The 18,658-nt window shown below is 40.2% G+C and overlaps 1 protein-coding gene across 2 annotated transcripts in view; it reads left to right on the top strand.

Moving 5' to 3' along the window:
• The window catches only part of CUX1 (cut like homeobox 1), a 363,893-nt gene that overhangs the window by 190,530 nt on the left and 154,705 nt on the right, over positions 1 to 18,658 (top strand). For both annotated transcript variants that reach the window (XM_070932086.1, XM_070932084.1), the window contains exons 6-8: positions 666 to 789; positions 2,640 to 2,716; positions 4,583 to 4,649. In XM_070932086.1, the coding sequence (XP_070788187.1) occupies positions 666 to 789; positions 2,640 to 2,716; positions 4,583 to 4,649 (268 nt within the window). The remainder of the gene's footprint in view (positions 1 to 665; positions 790 to 2,639; positions 2,717 to 4,582; positions 4,650 to 18,658) is intronic.

Here is an 18,658-nt window from a genome sequence, read left to right as displayed (position 1 = left end):
GAATAAAGGAAATAATATAATGGATGCCCCAGAACAAGAAAATCAGCTCTTCTGTCTGGTGGATTTTCCCTTAGAAAAGAAAAGGCACCGAGGGAGGCGCCCATCAACTATTCTTATACCCATTCTGACAAAAAAAAAAAAAAAAAAAAACCCCGCCCATTTGGAAGAATAGGTTTGCAGGACTGTGGCATTCACTTAATGACCACAGTGATTCACTTCACCACCACATACCAAAAAAATGTAATAAAACTGAGTCTGGTCAGTGGGTGCCTCGACTTACAACTGTAGCGGCTTACGGTTGAAAATCTAGTCCCATTTACAATTACTGATAATATTACAAGGTATCGCTGCCATTTCATTTTTCTGTGCACTCGCATTAGAAAAGCGTGTGCTATGCTTCCTGACAAAGTCCATTGATCCCGCTCAAACCTTAAACATTTAAAGTTCAATTTAGCATTTAGGGAATAAAAATGTCCAAAGGGACTCATAGCCATTGATTTTGTGTCAGGGTTGAAGAGCTAAAGTTTTAAGTCATGCTACTGCTGCTCTTGCTGTTGCTGTACTGCAGGGCAGGGAGAACTCTGCTGCGCTACCAGGTGTGGTGGCTTATTACTCATTTTCTTTCTCTTGTTGGTTTTTTTTCCCCCCTTCCCCCCTCCCAAAAGAGGTGACAATAAAAGCACTTAAAGAGAAAATTCGGGAATATGAGCAGACCCTGAAGAATCAAGCAGAGAACATTGCTCTTGAAAAAGAACAAAAGTTGCAAAATGACTTTGCTGAGAAAGAAAGGTACGATAACATACATGTGCACACAAATAAACAGCGGCTGTTGCTTGGTGGTATGGCACCAGCTGGCAATGGATTAAAATACACCCACCCACTCTGGTCCTTTCCACCCCTTCCCCCTATCCTTTTTTTAAAATCTGAGTCTGACTTTAGCATCTCAAATAGGGTGTGAAATCAGTATGTATATCTCCATCTAGTATTATTGTTGCTAATGTGACTATTATAATTACCATATGTAGCATCTTTGACATCTTTTGAATATTCTGAGCATTTGATAGAAACACTCCTAAGATATGAATAAAATACAAAATTTGACAAGGCAGCAGAAGCCCAGAGTTCAGGCAACCCATAAATCAAATACATAAGTAAATAATCAACCAGCAAACAATTATATTACATTTGAAAACTTTGGTAAATTACCACATTTCAAAAAGTGAAGTTTGAATATGTTGGGAAACATAATTTCTGGAAATTCTTTCTAAATCTGCCCCCGCCCCTATTTTATCTTCATGTCCTGAGTGAGGATCCAGGATCTTTGGTTTAAATGTTTGTAAATCAGCTGGCTGTAGCTCAGTATCAGGGCATAAATGTTTGTCAAATTAACTCTGTTACCCTGAGCTACAAGCAAACTGAACCTTACTTTTATGTGATGGCCTCTTTGCCTATCCAGGCAACCAGCTTCTCCCACTTAATTGCTTGGCCATTAAGATTTCATGTTGAACTCCTGTGAGAGATGGGTGGCACATTGAGATGGGTGGCACATTGAGATGGCCTCATAATAAATGCCAAATGATGTGGAATTTCTACACAGTAAATCTGGTGGAACATTTTGAAAGCTTGAGCTAAAGTGCGAACAATGCCTCTGAACTGGCTCTACTTTTGGTTGTTCAGAGCAACCCAATTTTAAAAAGAGAAGAACTCACCAGTATAGATCAGTGCAACTTTTTCAGATGCAGGGCTCATTGCACTGACTGGCATGCTAAAGGCTGAATGCCCAATGCCAAAACAAAGAAGTAGGCAGAATGGGGACGAAAACTGAACATTATTTAAACTTTTGGTGGAACACAATGAAATACAATTTAATATAAGTACATGAATGTTGCAATTTTCCACTTCTGCCTTATTCAAAATTAAAATTTCAACAAGGTGCTCCGGGAAAGTAGCCAAAACATTTGAAGACATTATGTCTCAAGTTGTGTGCCCTTCCTCTATTGCCCATGGGCCATTTCTATGGGCTTTTTGCCCCTTTGATTAACTTCTTCTACATGGATTTATCATGAGAGTCTTTTACAGAAGCAGTGAGAAAATATGCTGGTGTAGGCTTTCATGATGGCATGAATGAAACAGTGGTGACTATAAGCTATGCTGGCTGGAGAATTCTGGGAGTTGAAGTCCACAAGTCTTAAAGCTGCCAAGTTTGAAGACCTCTGCTATAAGGGCTGAAAGCCCATTGCCTATTTTTCTAGACTGCATCCATTCAGCCCAAAAGCTCATCGCTGCTCCAAGAGAACATTGTAAGGTGTACTCGGAGAAGATAGCTTGTTATTAGAAAACAAAAAATTGTGTCGCATAATGCACTCATAATTCATAAGTTCCATCCAAAGTTTATCTTCTTCCAACTAAGGCAGGGGTGTCAAACACCCAACAACACATCGTCCCATGACATATCACAATTGACACCCCTGAACTAAGGGATTCATGTTCCCCCAGTAGGAGGATTCCTTTGTGGTACCCCCATGTGTGAAACTGTGTTTATTATTTATTCTAAGCACGCCCCCACACACACCAATGTATCCTACAAGAATTGAGCATATTTTCTGTTTCTTGGTGTTAATGTAGTTCTCTGTTTACAGAATGTTGCAAGAGACGCAAATCTCAACGGCCTCAAAGCTGGAGGAAGCCGAACACAAACTGCAGACGTTACAAACAGGTTGGCTGGTTTCCCCCCTTCTGTGACTGATAACGATGGAGAAAAATAAGGGAGTGGGTAGGCTTGGGAATTCATCCATGCAAGGGCTGCTTTAACTTTTCAGCCTGGAGCATCCTTAATACTAAAACATTTTGAACCTGGTATAGAAGCTGGTTGATCAATGTTCATTAAAGGTTTAAAAAATATATGAGATAAACGTCATATTCTAAAACCATTCTTATTAAAATCTAAGAAGGAGAAATGAAATGAGGAATTGGGGATGAGAGCATTTGGATCCACAGCACATTGCTTATTTTTTAGATGTGACTTAAGAGCTGTTAAGAACTATTCCCCAGCAAACTGGCTAGGGAATTTTGGGAATTATTTTTTTTTTTAATTTGATTTATATGCCGCCCTTCTCTGGAGACTCAGGGTGGCTTACAGTGCGTTAAGCAATAGCCTTCATACTTTTGTATATATTATACAAAGTCAGCTTATTGCCCCCACAAACTGGGTCCTCAATTTACCTACCTTAGAAAGGATGGAAGGCTGAGTCAACCTTGAGCCTGGCAAGATTCGAACTTACTTTAATTGCAGACAGCTGGTGTTAAATTGCAGTGCCTTGTCTGCAGAGCTATCCAGGCTCCTTTGAACTGAAGTCTCCTCATCTTCAAGTTACCAAGCTTGAAGAGACACTGCTGTAGACTTTAGCAGGGATGATCATCAACATTTCTAGCTACTGCATATGAACAAGAAACTTTTTAAGCAGCTGATGCGGACCACCCATTTGATGGAATGAAAGTGGTTCAAAGATTTAGACCAGGGCTGTCAAACTCTCAGCTAGTGGGCTGGATGCGTCACGTGCTGGCCATGCCCACGCCTGGTTTAGCAAAGGGGGAAAAAGTCCTGATACGTCACGTGACGTGAGTTTGACACCCCTGGTCTAGGCCATTAATGTTATTGAAACAACTTGACCTATCTTTTTGCAGAGTGGAAGTCGTTCTGTTTTCTGCATTCCCAATCGAAATCTTCATGCTGATTGCTGGATGCTTTTAGGGCCAAAGATGAATGTGTTACAGCAATGTGTGTTTGTGTATTGCATCCGATTTATGGAAAGAATATAATATAAGGAAAGTATCCCCACATCAGCAAAAATACAGTGTGTGAATGTCCATTCAGTAGCACCAAGTATAAATTTCTTAGTAATGTAATGGTGGTCAGGACTGACAGCCGAATGTTGAAGTCTCAGGTGAGCACTTGAAATCCTTGGAGCCATTAATGGCTTCAGATGGAGAGAGATGTCTTTAACAGTATCTGTCTCATCTCAGGATCACAGAGAAGCTTGGAGTGAGGTGAAAAAGTTATCTGACTTTGCCCTGAGTAGATGCTGTAGAAGGATTTTTCATTCACAAAAGAAATGAATGCCTTTTCTCCTGCTCATCCTTTTCAATCAGGGCTTGTTTCTAGCTTATCGCCTTTTGCTCGCCTACCAGAGCTGCACTTCTGTCCCCATTTCCTTCCCATCTGAAGTTGAAACAGGTCCCTGGATAACTCTGAACAAGAGGTTCAAGTCACAAGAGCCCATCTATAAACAGCATACAGCTTCACCAGATGAAGCAGAAGAAAAATCTAGAAACTTTTCACCATTCGTGAACAAGAATGGTGGTCAGTTTTGGGTTCTTTGTGCATCTCTGTATATTTTCTAAAGAAAAGAATTCAAAAATGCTTTTAAGCATTGTTTTTCTGCAATGTGATTTTGTTTGGTCAGGGAGAAGGCTTAATGTAAGATGACTTTTCAGAAAGAGAACAGTTCATAGCTCAGTAGTAATTGAGTAGCTGCTGCTGCTTTTTAAAAAAAACATTTCTTTTTTCTTCTCCATCCTTTAGCCTTGGAAAAAACACAGACAGAATTATTTGACCTGAAGACAAAATACGATGAGGAAATGACAGCAAAGTAAGATCTTTCAACTCCTCTTCAGCACATATGACTTGTGTTAACCTTCTTCTGCCTCTGAGGGCAAGGATAAATACAGATAGTCCTTGAGTTACAACAGTAATCGGACCCGGAATTTCTGGTCACTAAATGTGCTCATAAAGCATGACTTAACGTGATTGCACTGTTTAGCGATAGCAATCCTGGCACTCCCCATTGCTGTTGTTAGCCAAATTCCACTTGTCATTTGCCAAGGATCCATTCCAATTCCAGACTTGGTTTATCCCAGCCCTGAGCCTCAGTTTTTGTTCAATTTTGGGAGTTGAAGTCCATGTATCTTAAAATTGCCAAGGTTGAGAAACATGATCTATACACAATCTTGTCCTGATTGAGTGTCTGGGGGGAAAACATGGATAAGATCAATGTAATGTTTTTTTCCCTAGAACCCCTCATGAAATGTCTGGGGGGAGAGATTCTTAGTCATCCAGGTCATAGTTGACTCAAAGGTGCTTTTTCAAAAGGCAACTGGACTGTTTTTTCCTTGAAGAAGAAAAAGAAGAAAAAAAGATGTTTCACTTCTACTTCACCAGCTCAGTTCATTGATTCAGAACCGATGAAGCTTCTTGGATGAGAAGCGAAATGCCTTCTTTTTCTTCCTCAAGGAAAAAAACAATCCAGTTGCTTTTTGAAAAAAGCACCTTTGAATCAACTCTTTTGAAAGGAAGCCGCGTGCGATGACATGAGTCTTGCTGCAGTAGAGAAGATGTGGCAGCCACTCGGAGAACCATTACAAAATTTCTGTAAAACAGGTGGCAGCCAAAACAGCTAACCCAGTTGGACTATTTCCGGGCCCCATTTTCATTTTACCCTGATCTTTGAGTTAACAGTTCTCCCAGGAAAGCAGTTCAGTATAGCTCTATATAAAGGGGATGTGGTGGCTCAGTAGCTAAGACGCTGAGCTTGTCAATCAAAAGGTCGGCAGTTCGAATCCTTAGTACCGCGTAACGGGGTGAGCTCCCACTACTTGTCCCAGCTTCTGCCAATCTAGCAGTTCGAAAGCACGTAAAAAATGCAAGTAGAAAAATAGGGACCATCTTTGGTGGGAAAGTAACAGCATTCTGTGCACCTTTGGCATTTAGTCATGCCGGCCACATGACCATAGAGACGTCTTTGGACAGCACTGGCTATGTGCGAGGGAAATCTTTACCTTTACCTTATAGCTCTATATGTGCTTACTGATTTGCTCGTTGAGACCAGCTTTTCCCAAAGTGCTGGATGACGACTCGAATCATTGGCTGCGCACGTATGAGAGAATGAGTGATGAGACCTATTCTCCGGCACATCTGGAGGTTTACACCATTTGTAGCCACTGTGTCTCTCCCATCTGCCAGCCTTCAATAAAAGAAAAATTGATTGTGGTTTTAATTCTTGAGTGCATAATGAGTCGGGGTAAAATTTGTGTTTGGGGGTGGACTTGCATAATGGAGAGTGTATTAGAGATGTCAGCGTTTGAAGGATGCTGTTCCCTTTCAGGTTTTTTGTCAGAAATTGAGCAGACAGGTTCTTCAAATGAGAGGAACAAAAGAAGCAGCTATCCTCCTGACAGGACAGCTGCAACAGCAAAATGCCTTAATTTCTATGGAGCCCAGGCAGGGCAATGACATCAGGCCTATGTTAAACTCTTCTACGAATCCTTTGCAGTATATAAGTATTGGGAAAATATTCTTGGAAATGTTGCAAATGAGGGATTGTACACTGGCCTTTTGTCGCCTGCAGGAATGAGAAGCTGTTAGTGACTTTACCCCCTCTCCCCTTTTTAAAAATGTTTTTTATAGGATCGCTTCCAGTTTTGGAATTGGTATTCAGAACAGTTCCAGGACAATCCATCCCCCGTTTTGAGATTTGAAATTTAAACCAAAAAAATTAAAAAGTAGAGAAGATACAATGGCAAGGGGCTGGGCTGTTTTCTTAAACGGTTATATTACTATCCAGATAGAAAACTGCCAGATAGAAAACTTGAGGATTTATTTTTTTGTAGGGACATTTAAAGATGCTTTTATTTCAGTTTTGTGAGCACCCTAAGGTGAAAAGCAGAATAAAAACTCTGAACTCTAGCAGAGCTGTTGGGGAGAATTTTTTCTAAAATGAAAATAATGGTTATGAGTTCAACCGTGTGCAATTATATGACACTTTAGAAATTTTGGGGTGCGCAGTTTACAGCCCCCAAAGCTTGGATATGATTCCAAGAAGCCTAAGCTGCTGACTAGTCATTTTAATGTGCTCAGGGTGAAAAATTAATAAAATATTATGCCTATTTAATTTTTACCTTTTGGGCTTATTCACCCACTTGTAGCACTATGGTCTCTGATCCCAAGCAGCTCTCAGCTGAAACATAGCTACATGTGTCTGTTTATATATAGTGTGTGTATATGTATATGTATATGTATATGTGTGTGTGTGTGTGTGTGTGTGTATGTATGTATGTATGTATGTATGTATGTATGTATGTTTTAAGCACATATGATGGCATTAGCCTACACCCTTTCCTCTCACCCTGTTTTAATTTTCAGGCTGTGTGAGGGCTGGGGCAAGTTTTCATTCTCCATGTAATTTAGTAGCACGTCACAGAAATAGTAGATAATTTTAAAGAACAACAACAACAAATAACAACAACAACAACAACAATAATAACAACTGGAGAAGATAACAAACTACAAAGACCTGTAAATAGAACGACTGTGGCAAAAGAAAGCAAAGATAGCGCCAGTAGTAATAGACTCCTTGGATGCAATCCCAAAATAACTGGAGCATATTTGGCATTGATAAAATCACCCATTGATCAATTACAAAAGGCAACTTTGCTTGGAATAACTTATATCCTACGACAATCTTCAGTTTAACACCCTCAAACAAAATACCTGCCTATCCCAGGTCCTTGGGAAGGACTCGATAGCTGGATAAAAATGCCAAATGCAGTCTAAACATCTGGCCGACTGCGTGATGGACCAGTAATAATACTTTTGGTATCTTTGTTGATATACGCTAGCAATTAAGATTTTCGCTGTTGTGCTAGGCCTTTGACCTTTTTAATTCCCAATTATGTTGAACATGGTTTTTTTTTAATCCTTATTCAGTAAACCAATTCATGGCATAAATATGCAATATTAACTGCTTACTAGAAAATAATACCCTCCTCCTGCTCTTTATGATGATTGTTATTCATAATTATTTTGTTATTATTTAACAATACCTGTGAACAAACTCTTGCCAGCTGTCCCCCCGTCTCTAGAAATGAAGGTGTTAATGGCCAAAATAAAATGGCTTTCCAGCATGTCAGCTGGGTTCTCAGAAGCTGAAATCGACAAGACGCCATCAGTAAAGTTTTCCATGTGTAGGCTTGAAATAAAATGTAATTAGGGCTTTATGTGCAGAACAAGGGTCCATTGATGACTACAGCTGGTCTTTGTTTTCTTCCGTCACTGAGTGTGGGAGGTAAAAAAAGTGGTCCTCTTCATGTTTATTAATGCAGGATTCCTGAGACAAATGGCAAGCACAGTTTAATGTTTGTTGGAACATGGAGGGGCTTGCCAAAACAGTTGTGTAAGAGAATTTCAAGGTTTTCAGATTGCGGCTGTTCCTGAATTAAAAAATCAGATGGTGGAGCTGTATGTTTCCATACCGGAGGCAAGCTGAGCAGGAGAAAGGGGTAGCAGAAAGGGGTGACTGTTTAGAGCAGTGTTTCCCAACCTTGGCCACTCGAAGATGGGTGGACTTCAACTCCCAGAATGCTGGCTGGTAAACTCTGGGAGTTGAAGTCCGTACATCTTCAAGTGGCCAAAGGGCCAAGGTTGAGAAACACTGGCTTAGAGGAACCGAGAGTGAGAAGGAGAGTTGGCACCAAATTGATGTGAAGAGTGAACCAGAAAGGGAGAGATACGGCTGATTTGATTTCCAGAAAATGGACAGACAATTGCTCAACTGGCAATCAATTTTGCAGGCAGAAGAATCCAGGTTTAATCTTGACATCTCAAGAAGTAATCAAGAAAGACCATTCTTTGACTCAGACTTTGCAGCACTTTACTTGGTCAAAATACAGGTAGACCTTGACTTACAACCACAATTGAGCCCAAAATTTCTGTTGCTAAGTGAATTTTACCCCATTTTACGACCTTTCAGGCCACAGTTGTTATGTGAATCACTGCAGTTGTTAAGTTGGTAACATGGTTGTTAAGTGGATCTGGCTCCCCCAGATGCTTGTCACAAAAGAAGATCACGTGACCCTGGGACACTGCAACCTTCATAAATATGAACCAGTTGCCAAGTATCTGGTTTGATCACGTGACCGTGGGAATGTCAAAATGGTCATAAGTCACTTTTTCAGTGCTGTTGTAACATTGAATAATCACTAAATAAATTGTTGTAAGTTGAGTACTACCTGTAGACAGTGGGTGGGATACATGGGCTGATTTCCAAGCGAAACATCATAGATCAGGGATCAGCTACCTTTTCAATAAATGAAATGGCTTTTCAGTGCAAATGAAATGGATTTTCAATGCAAAGTTTTCTGAATGGCTGCCATTCAGTTACAAACCCTGCAGATTAAGGATGATCAACATATGGGTAAACCATTCATTACTCCTGACTGCACTCATTCTAGAGAACACAGCTCAATATTTGGAACATTTATCTTAACTATGAATCTTTTTCATGGATTTTGTATGAAATAATTTCTCTTTTCTTTGAAATGCTTTTATAGTGGTACCTCAATACCTGTCATTAATTGGTTCCAAGAGGCACGATGAGTCCCAAAAATGATTTTTCCCATAAGGAATAAAGCACTAGTCATGAAGTAACCGACAGTGACAATTTCTAGCTTGCATGTCGAGTACCAAACAAATGACGAGTACTGGGACAAAATCTTTGTGTTAGAGTGCATCGGATACCAAATTTGATGAGTTTCAAAGCAGTTGAGTACCGTGACACTAGTGTATTTACAGTACTCCAGTGCAGTATTGAGGTTAATAACTGTTTTCTCTAGCCTGCCTAAAATATCAGGACTTAACCATGGTTTAAACATCTGGAAGGACTTCAGGTTTCTGCAGTCCAGAACAGGAGACAAATTAGTTGCAGAGTTCACACATCATAGCAAACTCATGTCGCAGCAACACCTGGAGAAAAGACACAAAGAAGGAGGACTTTATGAATATGATAAGAGGAAGCAGGTTGTAAGCCAAGCCACTAATAGAACATAGGGATTGTGGCTTATCGTATCTACAATTTGAGCTGTAGCAGTCAGATCTATTTTACATAGCTTATCTGACTGAACTGGCTCAACAAGCTATTTGTAGAAATATTGTAACACCTAAATGAGTTCTATAAATAATTTTTAAAAAATAATTTACGGAGTTTATTCAAGGACAGTCAGAAATTATAGCAACCAGGAAAAAAAATATTTTGTAGGGGGGTGTTGGTGGTGTTTCAAATCTCAGTACCCTGGCAGTTTAGATTTATGATTTTTCAGAACTAAAATGACTTATGTATATGTTATAATAAAAATGTTACTAAGATCCTGGGAACAGTGGGGAATCATACAATCAGAAAGGGATCTATAGAGTTATCTCCCATTCCGGAGAATTCCATTTTGTTATGTGCTTGAGAGCAAATTTTACATTTCCCCTTTTAACTGTCAGATTCTCCTTGTTCAGATGTTTCTCATTTTTTTCCACCCCTCTGTGCACATATGTTCGCTTGGCTTCAATTTCTGAAGCCCTGTGGTAATGTTTCTTTTTTTAAAAGCTTAAAATGCCAATTTTTATGAAGTGCATTCAGTTTTGTTTTTACAGTGTTTCACCTAAAGATTTATAATTTTACGAGGAGCTGGTCACCTAAACCACAAGCTCTCCACAAACCATGGCCAAATTCCCCTGTTTTGCATACAGCACTAATAAGCTACTATTATGTGAGCACTGAGTATATCTCCACTCTTCCTTCCTCAGGATCTCTGTGGTGTGCCCTCTTTCACAAACATTTTCTCTTATAAAGTGTGTGCACACTTGTGTATACATTTTATTTCAGGGTATCTATGTTTCTCTGTACATGTATACAGGCAAATAGAAGGGTAATTGTAGTGGCAAGCAAACTTTAATCAGCATCACAACTTCTAAATACGTTCTGCGTATATAGATGCTGTTTACTATGCAGCTTAATGACTTCAGTCACAGGATGACAATATTACTAAGCATAAATGTTTGGTCCTTATCTAAAACTGAAAACGGAGAAGGGAAGAATAGTGTCATAAGAACATGGTTTGTTCTATAATGTAAGCTCCTGTTGATGTGCCCTTGTGTGTACATGCACATATGCATACATACATGTACACACATTCTTTTCTTCCTCCACCCCTTCCTCCCATCCAAGCAGAGGTAAAAACTACTGAGTGTACCCAGCTGTCTCAACTACTGGAGACTCCCTGTGAACAAAGCTTTCAGATTAGAAAAGGTTTCCTTCCTGAAACGAAAAGGGATGGAATCGACCTCTTTTGATCTGTTTCATGGTTTGTCTTTTCCTTTCCTCAGCTGCCGTTGGTTAAGAAATATCTCCAATTGCCAGTAAGCTGGCGCGGCATCATACTTGAACCAGTGTTCCTTTTTGGCCACGGCCGAGGACCGTGGCAAGCCCGAAACATGCATTTTTAATGCAGAACTTTATACACTCTGGTCTTGCAGTACAGCAGTTGTGCAGCCCTCTCTGGAGCTTTCAGATTTAAGGCTTGAATGAACAAAGCCCAGGCTCAGGATAGTCCGCACGAGCCAACATTAACCCTTGCCTCCACAATGTAGAACAGTAAATTTCCCTAGAAAGAAAGGGCCGGAGAACATTTTCAATGGTTTGTGTGTTGAATGCTTACATTTCAGCAATGTAAAATTGATTGCGTTGATACCTTCATCAACTGCTATATTCTTTTGGTATTTTAGAACATTTCCTTCTTTTTTGAACCGTGAGATTCCTCGCCCACTTTTTAAAAAAAGAAGTATAGGGCTTATGGAGGGCTGAATGTATACAAAGATATTCTAGTGAATCAATCCAATGGTGTATTTTCCACAGAATTTCCTTATCTCTTCAAACAGTTTGGATTCTCCTTAAACTGACACTAGTCTACTCCTATAACAAGATCCATATTGGATGTTTCATTGGAGATGTTGCTTTAAGAAACATCATCATAGGGACTGATAACCCTTTAGCGTTCTCCCCGCCCTTCCTTTTCTTTGCTGTACTTTTATTTGTGTATCTAATGAAGAATGAGAATTACAAACTATAGACATTATTAGAGGTGTAGTTGCCTTAGTCTGTCACAGCAAGGTCAGTAGATAAGGTGACACCTTAAAGACTTAGTAAATTGTCCTGATATCCATCATTGTTGGCAGCCTTGGCGTTTCTAGTGCATCTTTACTGCATTTAACAGAGCTTCATCCTTGTTTTCTCCACTACATTAAAGTGCTTGCAAGTTTGTATGAAACATCTCTTGGGGTTAATTGGGACAGGATTTCTTTAACGCAACATTTCCAAACATCTACCACACCAGTCCCAAATTCTTTCCAGCCAATGGGAATGTGGGGCAAACATAGAATTGCACCTAGTGGCTTTTATGTGCGCATGGAAAATTTCCCAGAAATTAGTCAGCATGAAGGGTTTTTTGGCATCCCCATTACAAAACTACTTTCACTAAAAATTCCAGATTTCATTATTCCTCTAAATCAGTGTTACTCAACCTCAGCAATAAGTCAGGTAGACTTCAGCCCAGAAATTTTAGGTTCAATTATGGACGTAAGTCGAGGACTGCTGTAAATAATATATTTATAGCATCAGCAAATTTCTTCTTATTCTTTTAGGTTGATAACTCAAAAATTAGCTTACAATTCCAGCTACTTTTGTACCCACACCTGTATGCACAATACCTTTGTAGGGGCAAATCTTTAGTTCAGATATTGCCATATGCAGTCACCTGCATAGATAATAAAATCTCTGGAAATAGTGCAAGGTATCTCCAGAAATAATCCTGGGTGTTGCCTTTTCTGCCACACAGCTTATACGTTAACAACTTCATAAGACAAAAGACAAAGAGAGGAAAGATACATCTGTAGAGTTCCCATCCATAATGGTAAAAGGGAGTTTTGTGCATTTAAAAATGTGATAGAGAGAGAGATGTTAACTTCAGAGAGTCAGACTGGGTACAAAACAGGCAGAGGTGTTAATGGCACTCGCAAAGGATTTATTCTTGAGCAGTGTTTAAAGTGTTTGCCTTGAGCCCTTTTAAATCACACATACATTTTCAAGTGATATCCCAGAAATACATTTGTGCTCCTTCTTAAATCACAGCGAGGCCTTGCATTCCAGCCAAAAAGTTTTCCCATGAGACCAGCAGGGCAGGAAGAAAAATAATAGTACAGTAATAGTAATAATAATAAAAGGCTGTTAAGAAAAGACCCCCCAAAAAAATGTCTGGACAGGAAAACTCCTTCAGAAGCTCAGTTAATGGGTTACAATCAGCCCTCAGAAAAGGCCTGAGAAGTTCGGCTTTCTTCATAAAGGAATTGGCAAGAGTTTTGCCCTATTTCCTGACCCCAATTGCAGTTGTTTCCAAGTTGGATCATAAAATTCTTCCTGACATCACTGAACTCAGGAATTCTGTTTTTGCAACAGGAAGGTGCTCTGATTTGAATCAATTTTTTTTGGGGGGGAGGGCACAGTCCTTTTTTTGCTGTGTCATTTCCTGACCAAAATCTTTCAAAATGCTCTTTTCTGAGTATAGAGCTACATGTAATATGCCCACATCTTTTGTTAGCTTAAGTATAGAAGGAAAAACAAGACCATGTTCTAATGGCAGTTTTGGCCACAGATCATATGTGGCGGAATGTGAAGGAGAACATTTTACCAACACCAGACTGATCAAAATCTGACTTAATGATACTTTTAAGAGCAGTTTTAAACCTTCAAAAGAGAATACAGAGTCTTGCAAGTCATTTCAGCCAGATTTGATCTTCATCTTAACTCCGTCAACTGATAGGCTGATGTAACTTTCCTTGCCTGACCATAATGGCTGAGAAATGTTGAGGAGAACTTTAAGCCCAACACATCTGGAGAATACCAAAGCAGAATTGCGTGAAGGTTGAGTTAACACAGAGTAGCAGATTAAGGAGATAACATTGCCAGTGAAGACTAGAGTTATTTGGTGCCATTTGCACCATTTTTGAATAGTGAATAACAGCCATTTATGCATATTGAGGAGAAATAAAGCTGGAAAATGGAAAAAAACAACTGGATGAAGATAGAATTCTCTTTCTGCTCATTGGACTCACCTCCTTATATAACATTGTAAAACATCGCTCATTCACCTACATACCCCAATTTCAGATTTAATTTTTAATGCTAGTATCTTAGAACAGGGGTCCCCACTACAGGGCCTTGAGCCCTTTAGAAGCGGGCCACGGAAGTGCTGGGCGAGCGTGCACACACATATCCCCACTCAAGCGACCAGTGGGCGAGTGCATGTGCGTGTGCTCTATTTGCGCGAGCAGTGGGTGCGCTTGCCTGCCACTCGTGCAAGTGGAGCTGCGTGCATACTTGTCTGCCGCTCATGCAGAACTATCCAGTGGTGGGTTTCAAAAATTTTTACTACCAGTTCTGTGGGTGTGGCTTGGTGGACGTGGCAGGGGAAAGATACTGTAAAATCTCCATTCCCTCCCCAATCCAGGGGAAGGTTACTGCAAAACCCCCATTTCCTCCTGGTCAGAGGCAGAGAATAGATGGGGGTGGGGCCAGTCAGAATTTTTACTACTGGTTCTCCGAACTACTCAAAATGTCCGCTACCGGTTCTCCAGAACTGGTCAGAACCTGCTGAAACCCACTTCTGGAACCATCCCTCTCCCTCTCCTCCCCCCCTCCCCCAGTCTGCAAAGGTAGGGGAACTCTGTTAGAGGAATAGATCTAGTTAGGCTGCTACTGTATATTTCAAACATACAACCCAGTAGCCAAGGCAATATTGCTCTCATGTTGTGCCTATTTTGTAATCCATAGAACCACTAGAAACCCGCCTAGGGAGGCTTGTTTTTAAATACATTGATATGATCCTTAATTCTGGACTATGAGTTGTATATTAAAAGTACACAGTGGCTCTGAATCCAGTCAACAAAACAGTTACTAATTTTACCTAACGTGTTACATCAATGCCATTTTCTGATTTAAGCTGGTGATCTGCATAACGCCTAGGCGATGGCTGGGTTTCCATAACATACTGAACCACAATCTGTTTAACTCCTTTTAACTTGTTCTAATTTGCTGTGCAAAGTGAACCAAGCAGGTTTAGTATCTGAGTGAGATGGAGAATGTTTTACTTGTCTCAGTACCTCACAAACTTCTAGTCCGCTTGGTTTTCTTCTGTTGCGTGCCAGGTCAGCTCCATCCCTTGATTCAGTCCACTAATAATGCAGATATCAGAAAAGTAAGGCAGAGTGGCTTTGGCAGAGGGAGGGGGTGGGTGGGCAGAATGTGTACACACACAAGGGGCCAGATTGTCTGTTCCTATCGCCATTGTTTTCATAACACTTCACAAGCAGCAAGAGAGATGGCTCAGCCAGCCTATTTATGAGGAAGCCCCATAAAAGGAGGTTAGCATGGAGGAAAATCTTACACTTGGCATTTTTAAAAATTGCACTCTGCCTTCTGTAGGTGGAGAGCAAGCCTCATTCTTAAGTTGAACTACATTCTGGTAAAATCTGCCCCGTGCTGGTGCACCCAGAACGAAATATTGTGCTGCTACAATCACATTACGTTCTGGGGTGCAGCAGCCTCTCTATTGTGAGCTTAGAGATCATGGAGCCATCATATTCTACCATCACAATTTGGTCTCTGTTCACAAAATATTAAAGAAGCATTCTTAATTTATTATTATTTTTTATTATTCACATTTCTATACCGCCCACTTTCCGAGGACTCTGGGCGGCTTACATCAAAGACAGTATACTTAATAGCATATTGCCCCCAACAGTCTGGGTCCTCATTTTACCCACCTCAGAAGGATGGAAGACTGAGTCAACCTTGAGCCGGTGAGATTTGATCCGCTGATCTGCTGAACTAGCAGTCAGCTGAAGTAGCTGCAGTACTGCACTCTAACCACTGCGCCACCTCAGCTCTTAATTGTACTTTAAGGTACATACCCAAGAAGCCTTGAAGATGGGGCATGAAGGAGGCCTCTTCCAGCTCTAGAAGCATGAAAAAGGTGGAGTCTTGCCATTGAATCAACACTAAGAGAATCTTTATTCCCCATAGTTTGGGTAAATTGAAATAAAAAAAGCTGGAGGGGTGGGGGGGTTCAGGCAAGTCTTCCTGACTTGCCTTTGTTGTTTTGACCACATGAGAAAGGTATAATTTGATGACACGTGTTAGAATCTTCACAATCCAGCATCATTTGCTATGTCTTTTTTATATCCAAGAGGCAAATCTTTCTAAGAAGGTTGTGTCTTAGTGAATCAGATCAGACCTGTCCAGTCTATTTTACTCCTATTCTGGCCACCAGTTCAGATCAACTGGTCTGTCTTTAAAAAAAAAAAAAAGTTGTACCTCTGACTTATTTGCTAAATGGATCCACTAAATTGCTCCTAAGAATAGTCAGTTAAAAAAAATTATTTAGGAGTATACTGATTTTCTGAGATGCTGCCAAATTGTCTTTTAGAATGGTATCTCAACAGAGCTCCATATGGCTCCCACCCTACTGACATTCAGAAAGTTACTCGAAACTTTGCTGTTATCCCAGATTTTGTGGCAGTGTGCTGGTTGGCCTATGTAGCATTTTTGTTACCGTGTTTTCCTAAAAATAAGACTCAGTCTTATATTAATTTTTGTTCCAAAAATTAGGCTTATTTTCCAATTAGGTCTTACTTTTGGGAAAATATGATATTAAATGCGTCTGTCTTGCTGACGAGTTTAACTTGGGCTTATTTTGGGGGTAGGGCTTATATTATGAGCATCCTGAAAAATCATACTAGGGCTTATTTTCCGGTTGAGTCTTATTTTAGGGAAAACGGTACATAGAATATACCTTTTTTTTTTTTTAATTTGATTTATATGCCGCCCTTCTCCGGAGATTCAGGGCGGCTTACAATGCGTTAAGCAATAGCCTTCATACTTTTGTATATTTATACAAAGTCAGCTTATTGCCCCCACAAACTGGGTCCTCATTTTACCTACCTTAGAAAGGATGGAAGGCTGAGTCAACCTTGAGCCTGGTGAGATTCGAACTTACAGTAATTGCAGACAGCTGGTGTTAATCACAATGCTTTTAGTCTGCTGACCCACCAGGCCCTTCTTCTGGGTATTTATATTGTTGTTGTTGTTCTCCTAAGGTCTCCATCTCTTGTTTTTACTTTTTAAAATCTAGGCTGCACAGAGTCATCTTGGAATTGGGCAGCCTCTAAACTGTATTAAATAAATAAAAAGGAGTAGATGAGTGGTGGCATTGCTGTTTGTATCTCCTCCTTCTCGGCCTTTCTATAGGATAGGTAACAACAAAGATCATTTAATGCAAGCCTTGCCTCTGTACTATATCATACTGTTCCCTAGTAAGACCTGGTGGCCTAGTGGTCAGGAGGTTGTGAGATCGATCCTAGGTAGAGGCAGATGTAGGGTTTCCTGCTTGGGCAGGGGGTTGGACTAGATGACCTGCAAGGTCCCTTCCAACTCTGTTAATCTGTTTACTAGTGCTATTCAACAGCTCAGAAGTGGTGTAGTAATATCAGACTGCAACAAAAAAAGCAAACACGAATTGGAGCATTTATAAATTTTCACAACCACCTCTCACCAAAGGTAACTTTAGTGTTTGCTGTCAATGTGCTGAAAGTTCATGCAAGTTACACGTCTCCTGTTTCTGCAAACCTTAGCAAGGAAGCAAATCACTGTTTTCCTCTTTTGGTGGGAGGCAACCTTCCTTTTATGGAGCAGAACTATGACTATTGGAAGCTGGGGGAGGACTCTTAAGGAATGACCAGGGTTTTTTGGGGGGAGGAGGGGTTAACGTACATTAAATTAGCAGCTTCTTAATTTTTCATAGAAGGTCACTGTTTAATTACAGGAACTATGCCTGTTATTCCAGCAGGTTTGTGGCTGGTCATAAAAATTGCAAGCATTCCTCTGGCAGACTAGTTGTTGTTGGGAGTTGGAGCAGACACAGCGGAAGTCATTACTTCAGAGGGGAGAGAGAGTAGGAGCAAGCTGCCCAAAATTGCATTTCTCCCTACTTTTCTCAAGCTCTTGTACTCATCCTATCTTTAATCATGGTTTTGGCATGGACATTAGATATTCAACAAGCTGCTGTATGGTTTTATTTTGTGATGATCTGTTGCTGATACGCAACTCTGTGGTGGGAACAATCACAATGATTTTTGTTAGTATTCCAATGAAGCAGAGGTGCTGATTTGCTTGGAAAGATCCCACGTCAGTTCTCATTGTACAAAATGCAGAATGCACATTCATATATCCCGCAATAGCATTCCATTTTTTAGAACCATGTAAGCAGCCCATGTATAAGGGTATCATTCCTAACTGGCTCCAGGAACTATGCTGTAATATTTGTAAAATAATATCTTGTGTCAGATGATTCTCACTCAAGACTGTATAATGATACACACACACATTATCATTAGTACTCCTTTGTCCCTTGAGTATTGGAAGGGGTTTCCTTTCAGTTATGAAATCTCAAGGTTATTGGATGATTTCTTCATTTACACCCTTCCTCTATATCCAGAAAGTATTCCAGGCATCCAAAAGTTACTCCAAGCATCTTCTGTTACAAAGAAGTAAGTCTTGTTGGCTGCTCTGGGACCCTTTTAAAATGGGATGGGTACCATCACCATCTTCTTGTGGCCCTTCACTTCTGTAATCAAGATGTCTCATGTTAAAGTGTGGTACAGAACAAAAGAGAGAGAGATTTAAAGAGCATTAACATTCTCTCTTGCACATTCTAAAATAATACCTGCTAA

Source organism: Pituophis catenifer, unplaced genomic scaffold (genome assembly GCF_029215685.1).
Source record: "Pituophis catenifer annectens isolate HBS135680 unplaced genomic scaffold, rPitCat1.0.hap2 SCAF_1, whole genome shotgun sequence".
Lineage (NCBI taxonomy): Eukaryota > Metazoa > Chordata > Lepidosauria > Squamata > Colubridae > Pituophis > Pituophis catenifer.
The sequence above is the reverse complement of the archived record's forward strand: the minus strand, read 5'-3'. Positions and strand labels throughout refer to the sequence as shown.